Raw genomic sequence first — 22788 nt, forward strand, 5'->3', positions numbered from 1 at the left:
GTTGGCTTATTCTTTTGTGACTCCCTTAGGATTTAGCATCTGGGTAGAATTCCTAAAGCAATTTCTCCCCTTTCCTGAGCTGCCCTTGTAATATTGGAAGGTTGGCGCAGGATCAGTCTGCCTCAGCGGATTTCAGTTTTATTTCCCAAGCCGGGGCCAGTGCCAGGCTTTGCAAATAGTCTTTTCAGAGGTGCAGACTTAATTTGATAGAGAAGCAGCACATTAAAACAAAATGAGCAAGTTGGAAATTTTAAGCCAATAAATTGCTTCCTATTGATAATGGGTCACCTGCAGTGGAGAACAATTCCTTTCATACCCAGGCCCTTTATCCACGCTCAGGAAGGCACAGTGGAGTAGGAAGCAGTGGGATGGACAGGTGTGCAGGAGCTTGGTGAGCTATTGGAGGGGGTTGCTCCTCAGACGTCTCACAAGTGTCTGAATCAGTCCAAACCTGTCTTTTTCTTTGCACAGTTCAGTGCGGGGCTTGGGCTCACTTTATCTTTTTTGGGTTTTTTTTTTTTCATGTTTATTTATTTAAGTGGCTGCATCAGGATCTTCGTTGTGTCATGCGGGATCTTTCATTGTGTCACACAGGCTCTCTGGTAGAGGTGCATGGGTTCAGCAGTTGCAGCATGCTGGCTCTAGAGTGCACAGACTCTCTAGTTGTGGCCCTCCATCTTAGCTGTCCTGTGGCATGTGGGATCTTAGTTTCCCAACTAGGGATTGAACCCATGTCCTTTGCATTGGAAGGATTCTTAACCACTGGACCACATGGGAAGTCCCTCACGTTGTCTTGAATTCCAGAGATTCGGATTCGATCCCTGCTCTAGGAAGATCCCCTGGAGAAGGAACTGGCAACCCACTCCAGTATTCTTGCTTGGGCAATCCCATGGACAGCGGAGCCTGGCGGGCTGCAGTCCATGGGGTCACACAGAGTTGGATGTGACTTAGCAACTGAGTGACCGTAACAGCCTCTCTCTAGGCAACAAGTCCGGGGCAGCTGGAGTTTTCACATGAGAAACAAGACTGGGCTGTGCTTACGTGCACCCTTGCCAGTGCGCAAAGGAAGGACAGGTTTGACAAGAGTTAAAATTGAAAAAGTTCACAACAGAAAAGGAATTCTTTCCTGTATTCAAGTCAATCCCTACAACTTCCACCATTTGTCATTTTGCCCTGAGTCTTAGTGCCATGAATTGTTTGGAAGATGACTGTATGAGGATTTTTATTTCATGGGCTGAGCCTGTCTTTGGGGCCATGTTTTAGGTGCTGGAGATGCTCTGGCCCAAGACACTGAATATGGATAATTAGGAGCAAGCAAGTCAGGCTACACACGTGTGACCATCACTGTCCTCTTGTTTTGTCAGGTTTGGTCTGTAAAACTGGTAAATCCCCATGACTGGCAGAATCTGCCTGCTTCTGCCTCATCCCTAAAGTTGGTATTGAACTCAGGTCTGGCTGCTCGATTCTCAAAAAATCAATACTCGTGAGAGAGATAAATGTTGGTATAAAGGGAAGTTGCTTTTAATCAGAATGCTGGCAATCTGGGGAGATGGTGGACTCAGTGTCCCCCAAAACCATCTCTGTAGAGTCTGCTCTGCCGTGAAAACTTTTAAAAGGAAAAAGGGAGGTAATCTGAGTCAATCATTGGGATGGGGGAGGTCAGAGTCATGGTCACCCCCACTGTGTACAGGCCTGTGGATTTCTTGTGAGTATTCTTTAGATCCTATCCTGTTCACATAATTTGTTCATTAGATTATTGAAGGGGAAACTCTCTGATCATCTGTTAATTACTTATTCTTCATTTCTACTTCTTTGATCTATGGAAAGAACCTATGAGTTAGGCAAGGTATTGTGTGATCAAAAGATCTGAGGAATTTTCCCAGTAGTCCAGTGGTTAAGACTCCAAACTTCTACTGAAAGGGCCTTGGATTTGATCCCTGGTTGGGGAACTAAGATCTCATATGCCAATAGATTTGGCCAAAAAAGAAAAAGCAAAGTGAGATTTGAAAGGAATGCTAGAGCCTGGAGATGACAAGAGCCTGGTTTGAGGTTGGTGACAAGACAAAGAGGCCTCCTGCAAAGAGCTTCTTCCTGCCAAAAGTTGCTCACACCCTGTGGCCGAGGTTGTTACAGGTGGGGCAGAGGGCAGGGGCAGGCAGTAGATTTGGGTTGGAGGCACAATTGGGAGGTTTTAGACTTAAAACTAAACCTGTCACTGGGGAAGTCTTGAGTCTTAAGATTGGTAAGCCTGTGGGGGTTCTAAAAACAAAGACTTTCCTCTGAGTCTCTAGAATGTAACATCCCTCTGGGACCCAAGAAAGATGTCTGTTAAGTGAACAGGGGTACAAAGCTGGGCAGTAGTGAGAGCTTACTGGTCAGTGCAGAAGTGGGAAATGACATGGTCCCAAGACAGCAGCCGTGAGGGAGGAGGGCACTGATTCGGGGGAGACAGAGAGATGCCCGGAGCATCCTAGGAAGAGCTTGGGAGGCTGCTCGGGAGAGTCTGAAATCATACCAGAGAGTCATAGAGACTGCTGTGGGGAACCCAGACAAGGGCAAGGGCAGAGCTTCTCAAAGTGTGGGGCCTAAACAATGCATGAGGAGGGAGATCAAACTTGCTGATTGGGGTATGCATGAAAAAAAGGGAAGAAATAAATAGACTAGAAAATAAAATATGTCACAGGTGGGAAGGGTGTGTCTTTTTCGGGAAGTATGTGTTTAAAGAGGTAGACTATGAAGTTTAGGGAAGCCTGGCATGCTGCAGTCCATGGGGTTGCAAAGAGCCAGACACGACTGTGCAACTGAGCAACAATGAACTTTAGGAGTGCACTCAAATCGCTGTCCTGACACTTAGAACCACATGGCCTGAGATGAAGGGCAGTCATCCATGGGTTGTTGCCAGGAATAAATGAGCTGATAGACAAGGATCATTCAGAGCAGTACCTGGTACTAGTAAACACACAGTAGATTTAGCTTTTACATAGTAGTTGGAGCCAGAATAAACTGCTGCTGTTTGACACCCCCCCCTTTTTTTTTTTTTTGCCTATATAAAAGCAATTTTGTATGGTTCAACCTAATATACTCATACACCTCCCCTGTGTATATTACAACTATATTACACATCTGTCATGATGTACAATGCATTTGTTACTGTGAATTGGAATTAAAAAGGCTATGTGCTGTCTTGGCTTTCCCTGGCTAGGGAGTGGCTATGAGGCATCAGTTTTAATAACCAAGTGTGATATTGCCATAGGTGTTTTGCTCTGAAGGTCCATGACATGCTCTTTGACTGTCTTTTTGTAGCCCACTTCCATGTGTCACTGAAGAGTGGACTGGGTGCTGGTCTTCCTAGAGGTCCCCCTTACCTCGTGGTGCACAGAAGCATCTGGGCTCCAAGGGAGGTCCTGAGTCCACTTCCTGAGCCACCCCAGGCCTCCTTCTTGGCTCCCTGAGTCTGTGCACTGGCTGCTGTAAGTCTTTTCATTAAGCCTGGAGTGATAGAATCAAAACAAAGCTGTATTACAACATGGATGGACCTAGAGATTATCATACTAAGGGAAGCCAAACACAAATATCATATAATATCACTCATGTGGAATCGAATTAGAAATGATACAGATTAGCTTATTTACAAAACAGAAATAGAACTTACATTGAAAACAAACTTATGGTTCCCAAAGGGGAAACAAAAGGAGGGAGGGATAAATCAGGAGCCTGCAGTTAGCACATTATTGACCAGGGGGTTTTGCAGAAACTAATACCTGTGGCATTTATTGACAGACATAGTACATGTCCAATCAATAATGTGTTAACATACATGTACACACTACTATGTATTCCTATAAGATAGATAACCACCAAGGACCTACTGTATAGCACAGGGAACTATACTCAATACTCTTTAATGGCCTATATGGAAAAAGAATCTAAGAAAGAGTGGATATATGTATATGTATAACTGAGTCACTTTACACCTGAAACTAAAACAAAATTGTAAATCATCTATACTCCAACAAAATTTAAAAAACAAAAATAAAACACAAAAAAGAAAATAAATAAATAAAAACACACAAAAAATTCAAAGCTGTATTTCATTTAAAAATAATTTTTGCCTCATTAAAAAACAAAACCAAAGGCGAGCCCCTTTTGTTTTCTTAGATTTTGTTGTTGTTCAGTTGCTAAGTCATGTCTGACTCTTTATGACCCCATGGACTGCAGCATGTCAGGCTTCCCTGTCCTTCACCATCTTCTGGAGTTTGCTCAAACTCACGTCCATTGTATCAGTGATGCCATCCAACCACCTCATCCTCTGTCATCCCCTTCTCCTCCTGACCTCAGTCTTTCCCAACATCAGGGTCTTTTCTGATTAGTTGGCTCCTTGCATCAGGTGGCCAAAGCACTGGAGCTTCAGCTTCTTGGGTTTAGTTGTTAGTTTTCTGTTGGAAAGTTGTTTTCTGTTTTCAGCCTAGGAGAGATTCCAGAGGTCAGGGGAAAGACTTGGTTTCTAGAATAATGCTTTGTGAGAGCCAGAAAAAGAATCAGAGTTCCAGCCACTAAGCTATCCAACATAGTTCCTTCCTGCTGGGGGCCTCGGTCAGGGCCCCACCACTGCCTGACCGATGTCCTGTTTTCTATTATTATTTTTTTAAAAGATTTATTTATTTGGTTGTGTTGGGTGTTTGTTGCTGCGTGTGGGCTTTCTCTAGCTGCAGTGCTCAGTGCTGGGGCTTCTCATTGTGGTGGCTTCTCTTGTTACAGAGCATGGGCTCTAGAGCATTCGGGTTCAGTAGTTGTGGCACACGAGCTTAGATGCCCTGCAGTATGTGGGATCCTAGTTCCCTGACCAAGGATTGAACCTGTGTCCTCCACATTGGCAGACGGATTCTCAAGCACTGGGCCACCAGGGAAGTCCCCTGTGTGCTATTATACCTTGGTCTCCTGGGGCCTGGTCTCCAGCGGCACTCAGAAGGGTGCCTGACACAGTCGGTGCCCAAGAAATATTTGTTGGGTTGAGTTGAATTGAAGAACACGAAGATAAACTTAGTTTTTCCAGAGGATTTTCAAGACCTCGGGGAGGGGAAGGTTGAGCCGTGCCTGAGAGGCCTTCTCCTTCCCTCCATTCAATTTGCTTCAGGTTTATTTCTGGAGCTTGGATCTTGCTCTTCTGGCTACCATATCGGTGCTAAATCCACAGAGTGATCTTGTTTTCTCAGATGCTTATTAGTCTCTGATCTCAGGATACTCAGCTTAGGAACAGTGTGACTTAATGAAAAATTAAATTTATTGATTATTACCGTGTTGCTCACAGATAAATTCCACTCAATTTGCTGCTTGCAGATCCATGCAATACTGCCTTATGTGCCAAATGGTAACGATGCCTATTTTCTGCCTTGGGCTATTTCCCTGAGAAGGTGCTTGTTGCTGTGGGAGAAATGGGTCCTTGTGAAAAATAACTCCTTCTGGGGAGAGAAGCACCAGGCTCGTTCCCAGGATGCAGCTAGTCTGCTGGGCTGTGGGAGTTGGTCCATCTCCTCGTAGAGGAACGACCCAGCATCCTACCCTGGAAACAGTCCTGACCTGAAGCCAGGAGGGCAGCTCTCTCCCCTCTGATCCCTGCTCCTCCCATGTTAGGGGAGCCCCTTTCTTCTCTCTGAGCCTCAGTTTCCTCATCTCAACCATGAGTGTGTTTTCTGGGGACATCCTTTGGGCCGGGCTCTGTGCTGAGTATGGGGCCCACACGGGGTCCTGCAGTTACCCTGCAGGTCTTTTTGAGGCAGTATCTGAATTGTCTCCTTTTTCATGAAGCTTCCCTTTATAATCATCTGGATATTGAGCTTCAGAATGGTAGGATGGGTTTCTATGCATAGGAATGATGAAAATGGAGGATGGTAAGGACTGATACTGCCTTTTTTGGAGAGTGTGATATGATGATATAATAAGAAATATGTATTTGGTCTTCCTCCCTAGTTCCTAGCCCAAAACTCCTGAAACCCTTGGAACCTCTGAAGTGATGAGAGTGTAATTTGTATGCTAAGGAAATGACTGGTGGCTGGGGTCCCTAGATAGCTTTAGGATGGGGGCTAGTGAACAGAAAGACCAAGGCATGATTGGAAGGTTGGAACTTTTAACCCCATCAAGTGACAGTCCCCTGGAGAAAGGAATGGTAACTCACTCCAGTATTCTTGCCTGGAGAATTCCATGGACAGAGGAGCCTGGTGGGCAACAGTCCATGGGGTTGCAAAGAGTTGGACATGACTGAGCATCTTTCACTCACTCAGTGACCTCCAGGGAGAGAAGAGGGTCTGGAGATTGAATTCTGTTGCCAGTGGCCAAAGATTCAATCAACTATGCTTACCTAATGGGACCTCCAATAAAAACCCTAGATGATGGGGTTTGGAGAGCTTTCAGGTTGGTGAGTACATCAAGGTGCTGGGAGGGTGGTGAGCCCAGAAAGGATATGGAAGCTCTGCAACCACTACCCCCGCCTTCCCTCCCTTACCTGGTCCTATGCGTGTCTTCCATTTGGCTGTTCCTGAGTTCTACCTTTTATAATAAACCAGTCAATGTAAATAAACAGCTTTTCTGAATTCTGGGAGCTATTCTAGCAAATTATTAAATCCAAAGAGGACTCGTGGGAACCCTTGACATTATAGCCAGCTGGTCATAAGTCCAGATGACCTAGACTTGTGACTGGCATTTAAAATGAGGACAGTTTTTGGGGGGTTAAACTTCAGGGTCTGCACTGACTCTAAGTAGTTAGTGTCAGAATTGGATTAAATCATTGGACAACAGATTAGTATCTAGAGAACTGGAGAATTAGTTGGTGTGGGGAAAACTCTGACACATTTGATGTCAGAAGTGGTATGAGTAGAAACGAATCATAGAGGGCAACTTGGCAATATATATTAAATACCTTAAAAGAGTTTTTGCCTTTGACCTAATAGTTCTGTTCCTAGGATATCATCTGAAGGAGATAATCATCAAAATGCATGAAAATTTATGTAAAAAGATTTCCACTGCAGCATTATTTAAAATCAGAAATTATCTAAATGACCCACACTAGGAGTTTGGTGATATCAATTTGGCTATCATGATTTAATGGAATGCTACACAGCCATCAAAAATGATATTTTAAAGACTACTCAACAATATGGAAAATTGAAATGATAGTGTGTTAAATGAAAAAAAATAAAGCTCTAGAGAGAGCTTGATCCCAATTTAATTAAGAATATACGTTAAAAAGTTTGGAATAAAGCACCCTAATATATATTAACAATGGTTATTGCTTGCCAGTGAATTATAGATTTTTTTCCTTTATACATTTTGGAGGCTTTTTTTGTAAAAAATATCAATTAATATATTGCACTCAGTCATGTCTGATTCTTTTGTGACCTCAAGGACTGTAGCCTGCCAGGCTCCTCTGTCCATGGAATTTTCCAGGCAAAAATATTGGAGTGGGTTGCCATTTCCTACTTCAGGGGATCTTCCCAAACCAGAGATCGAACCCGTGTCTCTTGTGTCTTCTGCATTGGCAGGTAGTTTCTTTACCACTCAGCCACCTGGGATGGCTACTAGATGGCTAGTAGATGGCTACTAGCACCTGGAATGCTACTAGAAAATGTAGCATTCCTCTGAAGGCCTGGCTCCAGTCTTCTGACGGGCTTATCCCCTTCTCAGAGGTCAAGTCCAGAGCCTCTCAAGACAAAGAAAACTACCGCCTTGCTTGATGTCCTCTTCCCTTCTCTTCATTCATCACCCTGTTTTTCCATACAGAGACCCTCTGACAATGCTCACTCTCATCCTTATTCAGATCATTTTAATGGCTCTCCTTTCATCCGAGCTGGGCAGTCAGTCCATCACTGGGTGCCCATGGTCCAGATGGGCTTTCATTGTTGCTTTCAGTTCTCATTTGCTTTGTTCTTTTGCTGTTGGGGAATTAGCTTCAACAGACCTGGCATGCTAAAATGAATTCAGCTTAATCTATGGAGATGTAAACTTTGGGGACAAATAAACTCTGATCTAGCTACTAAACACTTAGAGATGCCCCTGGCTTTCTGCTGCCCTATGTTAGGAAAGAATGATTACTTTTCATGACCTATTCGGTCTGTAATTTCTCCACCTAGTAAATTACTAATAAGCTTTTCTTTCCAAATGCTAGCTAGGGAAGGAGTTGGCTTGATTTTTGAATTCAAGGTACCATTTGAGCCCTGAGGTAAGGAGAAAGGCCAGGAGCGTGGTGACACCAGGGATCCACAGAATGAACCTTGAACCACTGTCCCACCAGCCTCAAGCACTGAGCCTTTGAACTGTTTTTTTTTTTTTTTCCAACACTGCCTCTTGCCTGCCCCCAGGGTTAACAGTGATTCCTGATGAGCCGGAGCCAGTGGGGGTGGCCAGGGAACCTACAGTAGCTGTGCTCAACCCTGAATTCTAACTGTAGATCCCAGATACTGTTATAGTCTCAGGGAGGAACAGTCAATAAATGAGCATTTATTGAAATGAATGCAATCACATCTCAAATAGCAAATAACTAGGAGTGAGGATCCTTCGTTGTTTAATCGCTAAGTTGTGTCCAACACTTTGCAACCCATGCGCTGTAGCCCGCCAGGCTTTTCTGTCCGTGGGATTTCCCAGACAAGAATACTGGAATAGGTTTGGCATTTCCTTCTCCAGGGGATCTTCCTGACCCAGGGATCTTCCCGACCCAGGAATCAAACCCTGGTCTCCTGCATTGCAGGTAGATTCCTTACCTTCCAAGCCACCAGGAGTCTCCTTTAACCGACTTTAAAATGTACCAAGAAAGTCAGGTTAAAAAGTGAATTAAAAAAAGCAGCAGCATAACCCCCATCTTGCTCCCATCTGTTGGCATCAGCACTATTCAATGCAGGACACTCCTCATTGCATCCCTGCCTCCTCCCAGCATGTTTCCCTCTTCCTTCAGAGCCCTACCACCTTGCTGTCTCAGCTCTCACCTCTGTCGTTCCCTAATTACTGAAACCAATTAGTTGTATTTGCAGATTGATTGATTGTGATTAAATTGGAACTCAATCGCATAAAGCCTGCACTGGGATTGAACTAGCGTTTTATATGCAATTATGGTCATTCTATTCCTATTTTCCATCTTCATCATATTTTTAGTATCACCATCTCCAAAGGCTAGTTGTGTATTCCTGTGTATTCACCAGACCTGACTGCTTGGGTATCTCTCAGGGCCCTGGACTTCAGGTGGCCAAATACCATGTTCCTCCCCTCTCTGAAACCCTGTGCTTCCTCCTGAATTCTCGCAGTTAATATCGTCACTGCTCACTCCATCAGGCATACTAGAATCCTCAGCATCGTCCTCAACTCATCCCTCTCGTAACCTGGGGACACTCAGGTGCCCTGACCTGACCACTCACAAGTCTCTCTGCCCCTCCCAGCAGCTCTAGGGGCATCTCTAGGTTCTGTATCCCCACTTGGTCTCTGCGACAGCCTCAGGTGAGGGCTCTGCTTCTCATTCCTTGTCACCATAGTCTTTGCCAGCCCTCGGTTTACAAACTAATCTGATCCTTTCTCTCTCTCTCTCTCTTTTTAAATTTAGAACTGCTGAGAACTCTCTGTGACCTACAGCAGGTGTCCACAAACTTTAAAAAGCCAAAGTCAACATTTAGGCTTTGTGAGCCAAACCTTCCCCATCCCAGTGACTTAGTTCTGTTTGTGTGGTCCCAAAGCAGTCGACCATGGACAGCTGTATGTCAGAAAATGGGCATGACTGTGTTCCAATAAAGCTTTATTGACAAACAGGGTGGTAGACCAGATTTGGACACAGACAGATTTGCCAGCCCCTGGCCTGCAAGGTAAAGCTTGGGTGGCTTCTAAGGCTCTTTCAGTCTTGTCTTGGCACATCTTGGCACACTTCTTCCCCTTTGTCTCTCAATGTTTCTATATCCACTGTGCAGCCAGGATGTTCGACATACCCATCTTGGTACATTTTCCCCACTCAGTCTCCTTTCCCTTCTCTCCATGGCCTTAAGATTAAAAAGATTTCACAGAGCTGTCTCTGTCCTAAGGAAGGACTTCCATGAGATTTATGTAGACTTGTATTATTGTGCTTGTCATTCTCTGTTTTGAATATCTGGTCACCCTCTGTCTCTCCAACTAGAATGTAAGCTTCTCAGAGCCTGGAAAGTTTATTTGGTTCCTTGTGTATCTTAGGATTGCATCTGGCATATAATAATTATGCAGCAACTCTTCAGTGAATAAATGACTGTATTAATCATTTCTACATATGCATTTGTTGTTTTTCATCGAAAAGGGGGAAACTTTTCTAAATCTCTTTTGTCATTGGCTCAGCCCCTGTCCTATTATTTCTCCCAAATAAAGACCTCCAGACTTGTATCTTATATTTTCTGGTGCGTTTGTGTCAGTTCAGTCAGTTCAGTTCAGTCACTCAGTCATGTCCGACTCTTTGTGACCCCGTAGACTGCATCACACCAGGCCTCCCTGTCCATCACCAACTCCTGGAACTTGCCCAAACTCATGTCCATCGAGTTGGTGATGCCATCCAATCAACTCATCCTCTGTTGCCCCTTCTCCTGCCTTCAGTCTTTCCCAGCGTCAGGGTCTTTCCCAATGAGTCAGTTCTTCGCATCAGGTGGCCAAAGTATTGGAGTTTCAGCTTCAGCATCAGTGCTTCCAATGAATATTCAGGACTGATTTCCTTTAGTATTGACTGGTTTGATCTCCTTGCAGTCCAGGGAACTCTCAGGAACCTTCTCCAACACCACAGTTCAAAAGTACCAATTCTTTGGTGTTTGTGTGACTAGTTAATAATTGCTTGCCTAGCCTTACTGAGCTGTATCTCTCCAGTTTTGCAGTTTCTCAATGATGCAAATCAAAAGAAGGCATCTTGTTCATTTGTAAAGCCTTCACATTTTGTGGTTAAAACCTCAGTGCTTCCCAAACTTACCTTTCTGTGGATAATAAACAGATTTCAAGCTAATGAGGACTCAGATAGGAAACATTGTTCTTCATTACTAATTTGAGTTTGCCAGTTAGCACAAAGAATTTCAGCTGATTCTTCAGAGCTAGACCATTAGCAGATAAATACTGACTCTGCCTGCTATCTGGATTTCATCTGATACATACTCTGTTTAGGTGGCTTGACTGAGGAGGCTGTTCTGTATGATCACTGTGCCTCCGCCATTGTTCCTGCCTGAATTGGCTATGACCCTAGAGAGCATCATGGATCCAAAGCATGGTTCTCAGAGGGCATTGGGTCAGAATGTAGCGGGTACCAGTGGTGGCTCCAGATATTTCTAAGAAAATAGATTTGCTGGCATCATGCGCTATACATCTCTCGGTCTCTAGAGCAGGACCATTTCTATCCCAGGTCTTGCTTGGCTTCAGAACATCAGCCTCATTCCAGGGAGGAGAGGCCGAGATCCATGTGGGAGTGCAGACTTTGATTCTAGAAGATTCCACAGGCAGAGAGTGGATTCCTTTTTTTGGAAGATGTGTCTTACCATGTTACCTTTTGTACTCTGCACAATGACAGCTGGACAGGCTCCTGTGACCATCATAGATGTCCCTCCTATGGCCCACACAGGCATCTTGGAGGGGGTAGAATTGGCCATGCTGGTGCCTGGTGTTCACGTGTTGTGTGAGACTGCAATGAAATCAAAGACCAAAAGCACGGTTATATAACTCTGAAGCATAAGGGACTTTAGCCTAAAGAGGGGATACGTTCCAGTGGAAAGCACACCACATGACTGAGTTGTTCCTGAAAACTTGATCTGTGGTCTCCACTTCCCGAGGATGTGGAAGGTGGCCAGAGCCCCTTCGTGCTGCACCCTGGCTGTCTGTAGCCGGAGGCAGAAAGATCCGGCCTGCTCCCATGTCTCCGCCGTTTTATGGGCATATTTCTCACACCCTGTTCTGCTATTAAAAACAAAATGAGGCACACATCACATGTCTCAGACTGCAAGACCCATTTCCTTCTAATAAGCTTCTCGTTTCCTGGGCTTTCCCTTCACTGGAAAGATTGAATCTCCAGAGGCTCCCATTATGGATTTCTAGTTTTGTACTTTCCCCCTCACCCCTTCTGTTATTTTGAAAGAAAAAGAAGTTAGTGAGCTTTGTCTGCCTCTGTGCACGCACACACGCACGCACACACACACTCACAACACAGAAGTAGATATTCTTTAAAAAAAAAAAACTTATTGCTTGATTCTTTCTTAAGAGTTATCAATTTTGTTGATTTTTCCCCAAAGCTCCAGCTTTTTTTTTTTTTTTTTTGGTGGCATTACATGGCACGTGGGATCTTAGTTCCCCAATCACAGATCAAACCTGCATCCCCTGCAGTGGAAGCTCGGAGTCCTAACCACTGAACTGCCGGGAAAGTCCCCTTGGGAGCAAACAGAGAAGGATGACTTTGTCCCACTGACCTGGGGCCAAAGAAAACAGAACTCTGAGCTGAGCTGTTTCTTCTCCATCCTGTCCTGGGCTGAAGCAGGGCCAGCCTGGATGCATACTGCAAACAGGAAAACCATGGGGATTTGGGGCCTCGAAGGAGCATGTTCCTTTAAGCAGGGCACCGAAGGGACCCCTGTCTGGGGTCTGAGTTACCAGATCCAACAGTCCAGAGGTGAGGCAGCTTAGGGCGTAGCCCAGGCAGCCAGGTCAAGGTCGGGAGGCACACCCACCAAGGCCCTCATTTCCAGGTCGAGTTCTCAAACATCCCTAACCAAGCCCTCTGGAGTAGCTAATGTCAGGATGTAGGCTCTTTCACTGCTAAGATCTAGGGCATGCAGAGGGACCACAGGGGTGAGGCTAGGCGCTGTCAACAGAAGGGGATCATCCTTCAGTGTGACAGCCTCAGCCCAGGGTTGAGGATGGAGTCAGAGGGATAGGAAGAGGAGATGGTGCCTTGGGAAGGAAGTGGTCCAGAGAGCAGGGGCAGGGCTCAGCCTGCAGCTGGCCATCAGGCTGGCCCACCTGGGACCCCAGCAGGGACCCTGTCATCATCTGACATTTTCTACTGTTGCACGGTTTGTGTCAGACCTGTTGTAAAACCCCGTCACAGAGGCTGGAAGGAGACCCAGCCCAACCCAGTTTTCAGATGGGGACATTGAGGCTGAGGGACAGGCCTTCCCCGATCATGGGGACTGGATGGACTTCTTTGTGAGCTGATTCCCATCTCAGGAGACCCTCTGTCTGCATCCCCTACCCTCAGTGTCTGGACTTGGGCCGAGTGAGGCATGACCTCTGCCCTGGTGTCCTTGAGTGCCGTGTGCCAGGATCTCAAGCTGAGTACTGGCTGTAAGCTGATCTAGGTCCACCCGACATGTGCTTGGAAAACATGGCTGCTTTAGATAATCTTGGGCATGTTTCATTGATGAGAAAAGTCTAAATATGCAGACAAACCCCTTAATTCAGAATTTGGAAAGGGCTAAAATGTTTTCTGTATCATCAGTGGAAAAAAAGAGGGGTGTTTGAACAGCAGATTAATAGGGTATGAAAAAGAACACAGGCTTCCTATTCTTCTTTTAAATACTGTAACGATGTCCACAGATCCTTAGAAAGGGGCTCAAAGGACCTCACGGATTCTCTTGGCCAACCTGGCTCATTTTACACATGAACAAACCAAGGCCTCAGGGTTTGGCTGCAGACCTAATTCGCTAATACGCCTGGCCAGGAGCCCAAGGTCCTGACTCCCAGACTAGCCTTCCTTCTGCTGGAGCACACATTTATCCATGGAACGCATCCAGCATGCTGAATTAGTATTGATAATGAATCTGCTGCTGATATCTGGTGCTTACTTGTTCAGAATCAGCATCCATTGAACAGCTAGCTGTCTGTCTAGTGCCTCCTTCAGCACATAGGTGGGAACATACAGCCTTGAATGAAATGTACAAGGCACTTGTAGCTCACAGAAGCCATGATTTCGGCACCTTGCTCTCTTTGTATTTCTAGGTGGTGTGGGCTGGATGTCATGAGGCAGGGGTAACTGTCCTGCTGGCCAGTCAGCAGTGAGGGAGGTAACTTGGCTGTGGTGAGTGAGGGCATTGCTGTGAAACACACGACCTCTGACCTGGCCTGGGAGGACTAATGTGATTTGGGCAGGTAAAGAGGATGGCAAGGTGTTTCAGATGGAAACACTGGCTGGGAGAGTGCAGAGGTCTGAAAAACAATTCCCAAAGGATTCAGATCCCCAAGGCTAGAAACTTATAAATGTTACTTGGGAAAAATGGTCTTTGTAGCTGCCAGTAAATTAAGGATCTTGAGATGAGGAGTTTATCCTGGATTATATGGTGGTCTCTAAATGCAAGCACAAGTGTCCTTGTAAGAGGCAGGCAAAGGGAGATCACAGACAGATGAAGAGAAGGTAACCCCAGGGCAGAGACTGGAGCCTTGCGGCCACAAGCTAAGGAAAGTAGACTTGTAGGAAAAAATGGGAAAAGAATCTTACCTGGAGCCTCTGGGGGAGGGCAGTTCTGTCCTCATCTTGATTTTGGTCTGAGCATGCATATTAAATCACTCAGTCTTGTCTGACTCTTTGTACCCTTTGGACTGTAGCCTGCCAGGCTCCTCTGTCCATAGGATTCTCCAGGCAAGAATACTGGAATGGGTTGCCATGCCCTCCTCCGAGGGATCTTCCTGACCCAGGAATTGAACCTGTGTCTCTCTTACGTTTCCGGCTTTGGCAGGAGGGTTCTTTCCACCTGGTTTCAGATTTCTAGCCTCCATATTGTGAGAGAATAAATTTCTGTTGTTTTAAGCTACTACATTTGTGTGATTGATTAAAGCAACCACAGGAAATTAATGCAAAGAGGAAAGGAAAAGCCTGCCTGGGTCAGGGTTCAATGTGCTTGCTGGGAGGATAGTTAGATATTTAGAGATGTGGTAACTACAGTTAGCCCTTTGTGGATGCTGAATCCGTGGCTACAAGGTCTAGCTGCCCAATTCCATTTTATACATTTTTTATTAGGGGACTTGAATATATGTGGATTTTGGTATCCACAGGGTACTGGAACCAATCCCCTACCGATATATGGGGGAAACTGTAAATGGCTAGGGCTGATGTCTTGCATTAGTTCAGAGTTCCTGCAAGTTTCTGACTGGATCTTATCTTCCCACCTGGAGTGTGGGTCTCTGGCGGGGAACCACGATGCCTGGCAGATCACTGTCTTTATCCTCCGCAGTCCTAACTCCCGTGCTCCTCAGGTAAAGGCAGCTTGTTGAATGGACCGATGCATGCTGGCAGCTGCTGCAGCTGAGCTCACACTGAATTTATTGATGAAAAATCAAAGCTGTCCATGTCTGGTGCTCAGATACAACTGACGTACCTCTCATCTCCAGACTGTGATCTCAAATCGAATTCCCATGCCTCACAGGAGTGTGAGGTGTTAGGAAGTGCTCAGCCAACCCATGATGAACAGAAGGCGAAAAGAGATCAGGGCTCTGGAGGGAGGGACTCTGGGTGGAAAGCAGAGCAGCTCTGGCGGGGGTAAGAGGATGGGCGTCCCCCTGCTGGGGGAAATGGCCTTCTTGATGGTAGAGTCAAGTTCTCTGCCAGCCCCAGAGAATGTGATTAAAGATGCCTCTGGGGCTTTTATGACACTCTTATTGATCTGAGGTTGTTTATAGCCGTAAAACAGCTGTAAATTAGAGGAATGAAGTAAAAACAGCAGGATACTTAACTCCTGTCCTCCTAGGAGGTTGAGAAAGCTTTCTGCACAGCTCTGTGGCAGCAGGGAGCTGAATGTACATCCACAAGGGGGACTCTCATTCTCCTTCCCTCCCTAGCCCAAGCTGAGAGGTCGCTGCCTTCCTGTCTTCTCCCTGCTGAAAGCAAAACCTCAGCCTTACTGGGAAGTGTCCATGGCTAATGTGATTCCCAGCTGGGACCACTATCTAACTGTGCACCCCCACTTTGTGTGGGTGTCCCTGGTGACTCAGATGGCAAAGAATCTGCCTGCAATTCAGTAGACCCAGGTTTGATCCCTGAGTTGGAAGATCCCTCGGAGAAGGGAATGGCAACCCACTCCAGTATTCTTGCCTGGAGAATTCCATGAACAGAGGAGCCTGGCGGGCTACAGTCCATGGGGTCGCAAAGAGTCAGACACGACTGAGTGACTAACACAACGCTATGTTGTGTTAGCTGCTCAGAACTAGTTATCTCCTCCTTCCAAAGCTGTTTTTCTGTTTTTGGTGTTTTGTTTTTTTTTTAATCCCCTTCCCTCCCTCTCTTTTCCTCCCATTCTCTTTTCTTTCTTTTTTTCTTCCTCTTTTGTCCACCTTTTTTTTTGGGGGGGGGGGTGGCGTTAAAGGGTTTTGACACATCACTCTTTGTAAAGTAATTAGGAGTTTTCTGCAGACAGTTGCCAATCATTTCAATGCAGTAGAGCAGTGGCCCCCAGTCTTTTTGACAACAGAAGACAGTTTTTCCATGGATGGTGGGGTGGGGGGCAGGTATGGTTCAGGTGGTAACATGAGGGATGTGGAGCAACAGATAAAACTTCACTTGCTAGCCCACCGCTCACGTCCAGTTGTGCAGCCCAGTTCCTACCAGGGGCTGGGGACCCCTGCAGTCAACCACGCTTTGTGACCATTGGACTTTCTCTGCTTTCCTGTTGTAGAGATCCGAGAGGCCTTCCGGGTTCTGGACCGAGATGGGAATGGCTTCATCTCCAAGCAGGAGCTGGGCATGGCCATGCGCTCCCTGGGGTACATGCCGAGCGAGGTGGAGCTGGCCATCATCATGCAGCGCCTGGACATGGACGGTAAGACTGGGGCCCACAGCATCCCCACCCCCCACCCCATCCCCTGGGATGAGCCAGGACTCATCAGAGATCTTGCGTTTGAAGGGCCTTTCAAAAGAGTCAAAAGACTTGGAGTCAAAAAACTTGGATTCATGTCCTGGCTTACATTTCAGGCAACTTGGACCAGGCAACTTGGAAACTTGAACCAGGTCTGGGTTTTTCAAACCACATTGCACAGACCTCCAGGGGTCTGCAGAGGTGGCTCTGGGGCCACTAGAGGGAGCTGGGGGGGGGGGGGGGGCGGCGGGCGGAGAGGCCTGGCTGGTGGAGCAGTGAGAATGATTCTGTTTCATTTTCAAAACAGCTTTGTTGAGACAGCATCCACACACCCTAAGATTCACCTGTGCAACCTGTGTAATTCAGTGGCTTTGTGTGTATCACAGGTTTGCGCAACCAATAGCATTATCAATTTTATAACATTTTCATCACCCTAAAAGAAACCCTGTACCTCTTATTTATCACCTGCATTCCCTCTGAAAGTGAAAATGTTAGTTGCTCAGTCGTGTCCAACTCTTGGTGACCCCATGGACTGTCGCCCACCAGGCTCCTCTGTCCATGGAATTCTCCAAGCTATCCCTCTATCCCCCACCAAGTCCTGGACAACCACTAATCAACTTTCTGTCTCTATGGGCTTAGCTCTTCTGGATCATGGGATACACGGTCCTTTGTGACTGACTTCCTTCACTTACCATAATATTTGAAAGGTTCATCCGTAGTGTAGCATGTATCACTATTTCTTTGCATTTTATTGCCAAATCACATTCCATTTTTTGGCTATAACAGCTTCTTTTCTCTCTGTTTTACATACTGGTTTCTACATACAGTCTCAATGGGGGAAAGTGTTTCACTATCCTTAAACAATTCTGGAAAACGACTGCATTTACTGATCCTTAAGATTCTTTCCTGCTCTAAAACCCTAGGAGTTTATCCCAAACTGGCTGTGACCTTCCTGCCTTGGCCAAAGGTCCAGAAAGAAGCTTTCTTATTTTAGTTTTTTTTTTTTTTTTAATGCGGACCATGTTTAAAAAATCTTTATTGAATTTGTTATCATATTGCTTCTGTTTTATGTTTTGGGTTTTTGGTTACAAGTCATGTGGGATCTTAGCTCCCCAGCCAGAGATTGAACCTGCATCCCTTGCATTGGAAGGTGAAGTCTTAACAGCCGGACTGCCAGGAAAGTCCCCTAATTTGGTTTTTTCAACACACACCCTCCCCCTCTAGAAAGACCAAGTAAAAGGAAACAGAGGATGGGGGCAGGGGGTCTTTTGGGAGAGACAGATGAAGACCCTGGTAGGGGGAGGTTTGCTTGGCCTGCAGACTAGCTGAACAGAGCTGTGTCCTGTTGTCTTGCCAGGCTTGTTGGAAAGATGATAATTTAATGGTGACCGTATGGTGACTGGACCCCAGTGCCAACCACCAAGGGCAGCTGTGGCATTTATCTTCTGGTTCAGGAAAGAGATGTTCTATCAGGGATGTTCAGTAGTACGTGGAGTGCTGGCCCTGTCCTTATGTCTCTGATTGATTGTGACTCTCTGGGTCTTTGCAGGCCTGATGCGACCTTGCTTTGTAGTTAGAGGTACTGGGTTGGCCAAAAAATTCTTTTGGGTTTTCTTCATCATCCTATGGGAAAACCCAGATGAACTTTTGGCTAACCCAATATTTCTGAAAAACTGGAGCAAAGCACATGTTGTATAGCAAAATCTCTTCCCTGGATTCCCATCATCATTTCAGAGAAACACTTCCAGAAAAAAAGAGTTTCTTCCTTAAAATAATAGAAATCTTAACCTACCCTCTTTGTAGAATTAAGAAGGTTTTTTTTTTTTTTTTTTTTAATGCCTTTGAGTCTCCTCTCATAGCGTAACAAAATAAAACATGGTCAAATGGACTAAAAGCAAATGGACTTAGCAACATTTAGTCAAAATGAGCTGGGGGCTATCATGGGAGAGTTACTTCCATGGAAGTTTTGTGGGTCTTCATCCAAGTACATCTTTGCTCCCTGTCTATTCACTCATCAGACCCCGGCTCATGGGGAATTTTTACATTATTGCAAATCCTCCTTGATTGCAGGAGGGCTTGGAGTCCCCTGGGGCCCTCGGGTGATGGTGCTGTTCCAGGAGCCCATTAGGACTCAAGCAGCCAATGGGATGAAGCTTAAGAGATGCCCGATTTCAGCCATTCATTTGCAACATCATCCTTAGTGACCAATGCCAAGGGCATGACTTCCAAGCAAAGCGTATAGAGAATTTCTATTAGTTCCTTTAACAGAAGCCTAAATCATCCGCTTTTTCATGGTGACCCCATCAGGTGAAAGCACAGTTATTTACTTTTCTTCATTTATTTAAATATATTAATTTTTGTTTTTTAAAAAATTTCTGCCATACAACAATGCAAATCAGCCATAATCATATATATCTGAAATGCAGCTTCCTCAAACTTTTATTTTGTTGCCTACAAAAGAATCAGTACACAACAAATGAAGACAATGCAGCAGTGCAGGCAAAAAGAATTGCCTTTTGCGATGTAATAAATGCTTAAGTATGAAAAGAGCTAAGGGAAAAATACCCAGGCTGAGGCTGAAACGTCTTTATGTGATTTGTCAGTGACACTGGTAAGTGAAATTTCTGGGTTCTGAGTTCTGCATATGCATGGATTGACTGTTTTTCAGTGTCCCTTTCTTAGTGGGGTCTTTTGAGCTATTCTGTTTTTTTTGTTTTTTTTTTTAAAGTCAGGTTCTAATTATATCCTTCCTCCCAGCTTCTGTAACTGGAGATTCTCTGCAGACGTTTGGCCCTACCTAATTAAGCTTCTCTTTGGTGTGAAACTTGTGGAACGGCAGAGATTTTTGTGAGGATAATGCCGCATGCGCGCACACGCACACACACTCACACAAAGGTTTTGGGCCAGAACTTAGGATTCTTCTCTGTAAGATGACCGTGCCTCCTGACAGACCCTGGTCCTGGGATCCAAGGGCATCAGGAGAGATGGCAGTGCCTCCGTGCATCCCAGCTGGCTGTGATTTGAGGCTGGTCTGGCCCACACACCGATCCATTCTCTCTGGGGTCCCTGCCGGTTTGTCTGCTGGTGAGGTCATACCTTCGGCACGAGGCCCAGATGGAATTAGACCAAGTCTGTACAACCTTAGTCTCTCCATGAGGCTTTCATTAGGTGGTTCCCGGGGAGTGGGGTGCTTTGCCGACTCTGTGTGTAGCAGTAATCTCCCTGGATTAGGGAGCTCGTTGGTTTCCTGGACACAGAGCCTGTGGGAGCCAGACAGTTCCAGTGTGTGTGTGTTGTGGGGAGCCGGTTTTCCAGAGGGCAGAATGGAAGGCAGGCAGTAGCAGTGTCTGGAATTGCTCTCCTGACCATAGCCTATTTGACTTAAGAGCTGGGACTGACCCTGTGTGTGTGTACACTGCATAGGCTGAACTGCCCCGAGTTAAATAAACAGAAAACCCAAATTCCTGCCCAGTTGCCCAGTGCTTCCTTTATGGCTGCAAAGGTTCTTTCAGCCTCTGCAGCTGAGGTGGCTTCTGACCTGACATCAGTTGGGGACTAGGACTCATGTTTCCCAGATGCTTTTGCCAGCCTCTCACCTTCAGCCCAGATTCTGGAAGTCTGAGGCTCTCTTCCTCAGCTTTCTAGAAACATTTAAGCTCAGTGACCTAAGGCAATCCTTGCATCGGGAAATCCATTTCTCTCCAGCGCATTGCAGTACCAGTTATGTACCGTCCTTAGAAATGATAAAATAGTCACCTTACAAAAGCGTCTCCAAAGCTTAAATCTTTTATAGAAGCAAGTTGAGAAAGTGACTGTGGGCTCTGCCATGCCCCTGCTGCTCTCATTAGCTCTGCGGTTCCCACAACAGTTCCTGGGGCCCCTCGGAGCCACCTGTACTGTCCTCTGGGGAAAAGGGGGTTGGTATCTTTAAGACCAAAGGGACATTTTTGACTCTTTTCTGCATCGTAATGGTTTCACCAACTACACCACTGTGGGCATCTGGAGTGAACCCAGCCAGCTTTGTAAGTAGTTTCCTGAAACCATCAAGCCAGGAGATGCTTTCAGAAGCCCATGGTTTATGCCTGGGTCCCCGCTCATATTTCTTAATGCAATCTTCCTTTCCCAGCTGTCTCCACCTCTCCTGCACTCAAGGAACAAAACAAATGCAGCCCTTGCCCTCTGCATTCTTAATTTTCCTTCTGTGCCTCAAAGGTGCAGAATCTTATGAAATTCTAACAAATTTGGAGTTTTGAAATGAATTCTTATCCCTCAGCAGGTTTATAGGGTTTTTTGTGTTTGTTTTTCTTTTTTTTTTTTTAGGTTCACCACTGTCTGGATGGTGAGTATGATTCAGCTTTGTCCCATTTAGAAAAGATTTTTCTGGTGTCCATTATGTGTGAATTTGCTTAACTTTATAGTTGGCAAGATGCCTTTTTGCTTCATTTTGAGGCAAACCACTGAGCTGCAAAGAATGAAATTATGGCCAGAGTCACATGAAAGAGTTGGCAGGGTCCGCATTGTTAGCCTGTGTGTCTGTATCTTCCCTCTTTGCCTACCCATTCATTACATGTGTTGACACTTTGCTGATCAGTCATATGATTATGACTTTCCTATTTTCATTTGTGATCTTCTAGAAGACAGAAAAGTCTATGCTTAATTCCCAGTACAGCTCATTTCCACTTCACATTCAAACATGTCAGTGTACTCATGTGGATGCTCTGGAACAGGCCTAGGTCTATTTTGTGATTTCAAATACATGATTCCTTCCTTTCTTTTTTGTGTCTCTTGTTTTTCTTTCTTTCTTCTCTCTTTCTCTCTTTGTGTTGAAGTATAGTTGATTTGCAATGTTGCATTTAGTTTCAAGTGCACAGCAAAGTGATTCAGTTATACATTCACATACAGCTATTCCTTTTAAAATTCTTTTCCATTATAGGTTATAACAAGATATTGATATATTTTCCTGTGCTAAACAGTAAGACCTTGCTGTTTACCTATTTTATACATAGCAGTGTGTATATGTTAATCCTAGGCTTCTAATTCATCCTTCCCCCACCCTTTCCCCTTTGGTAACTCTTAAGTTTGCTTTTGATGGCCGTGAATGTGTTTTTGTTTTGTGAATAAGTTCATTGGTATCATTTCTTTAGATTCCACATCTAAGTGATATCATATAATATTTGTCTTTCTCTGTCTGACTTAACTTCACTTAGTATGATAATCTCTAGGTCCATCCATGTTGCTGCAAATGGCATTACTTCATTCTTTTTATGGCTGAGTAATATTCCATCGTCTATATTCACACTTCTTTCTGTAGTGAGGGAAGATGCTCACCCACAGACTTCATGAAGGGGGATGATCTGGTGGAAGTAGCTGGGGTTTTAGCATTAAGCAGAGGTACATGAACTTGAGTGCACATGAAAAAAAGAAAAAAAGGAAACATGCTAAACAGATGCGTCGAGTCAGAATCCCCAGGGTGAGGCACAAGAACCTTCATCCTTTAACAATCTAGCCAGGTTATGGACAGTAGTGTGTCCATCAACATCATTGGGTGACTTTTGGTTAAAAGAAAACTTTTGGCTGAAGGGAAATCTTCAAGCCTGTGTATTTTTATGAACAAGAAGGTCTGAGGGGGAGTAAATGCCTGAAAAGCAAATAAGGATATATTTCCTCTGGAGATATGATGAAGCAGGACTGGTCAGTCAGTCCTGCTTGAAAGTGGGGGCCTTCCCAATGCTTGTGTATGCTGGGGCCTTGGCTTCCTCCCTTCTCCAGCTGTGGTCCAGGGACCCACAGAATCACCGTATCCTGGGAGCTTACTTGCAGTGCTGACCCTCAGGCCCACCCGAGACCTGCTGATTCAGAGCTTACGTTTTAACAAGAACTTATGTGCATGGTTGAGTTTGAGAGGTGCTAGTCTAAGGGCTTTCCTGATGGCTCAGCAGGTAAAGAATCCACCTGCAGTGCAGGAGACACAGGAGAGAAGGCTCAATCC

At 45.4% G+C, this 22788-nt stretch overlaps 1 protein-coding gene across 3 annotated transcripts in view; it reads left to right on the forward strand.

Moving 5' to 3' along the window:
- Positions 1-22788, forward strand: part of CALN1 (calneuron 1) — a 497807-nt gene that overhangs the window by 234919 nt on the left and 240100 nt on the right. For all 3 annotated transcript variants that reach the window (XM_070461280.1, XM_070461281.1, XM_070461283.1), the window contains exon 3: positions 16620-16763. In XM_070461280.1, the coding sequence (XP_070317381.1) occupies positions 16620-16763 (144 nt within the window). The remainder of the gene's footprint in view (positions 1-16619; positions 16764-22788) is intronic.

Source organism: Odocoileus virginianus, chromosome 33 (assembly GCF_023699985.2).
Source record: "Odocoileus virginianus isolate 20LAN1187 ecotype Illinois chromosome 33, Ovbor_1.2, whole genome shotgun sequence".
Lineage (NCBI taxonomy): Eukaryota > Metazoa > Chordata > Mammalia > Artiodactyla > Cervidae > Odocoileus > Odocoileus virginianus.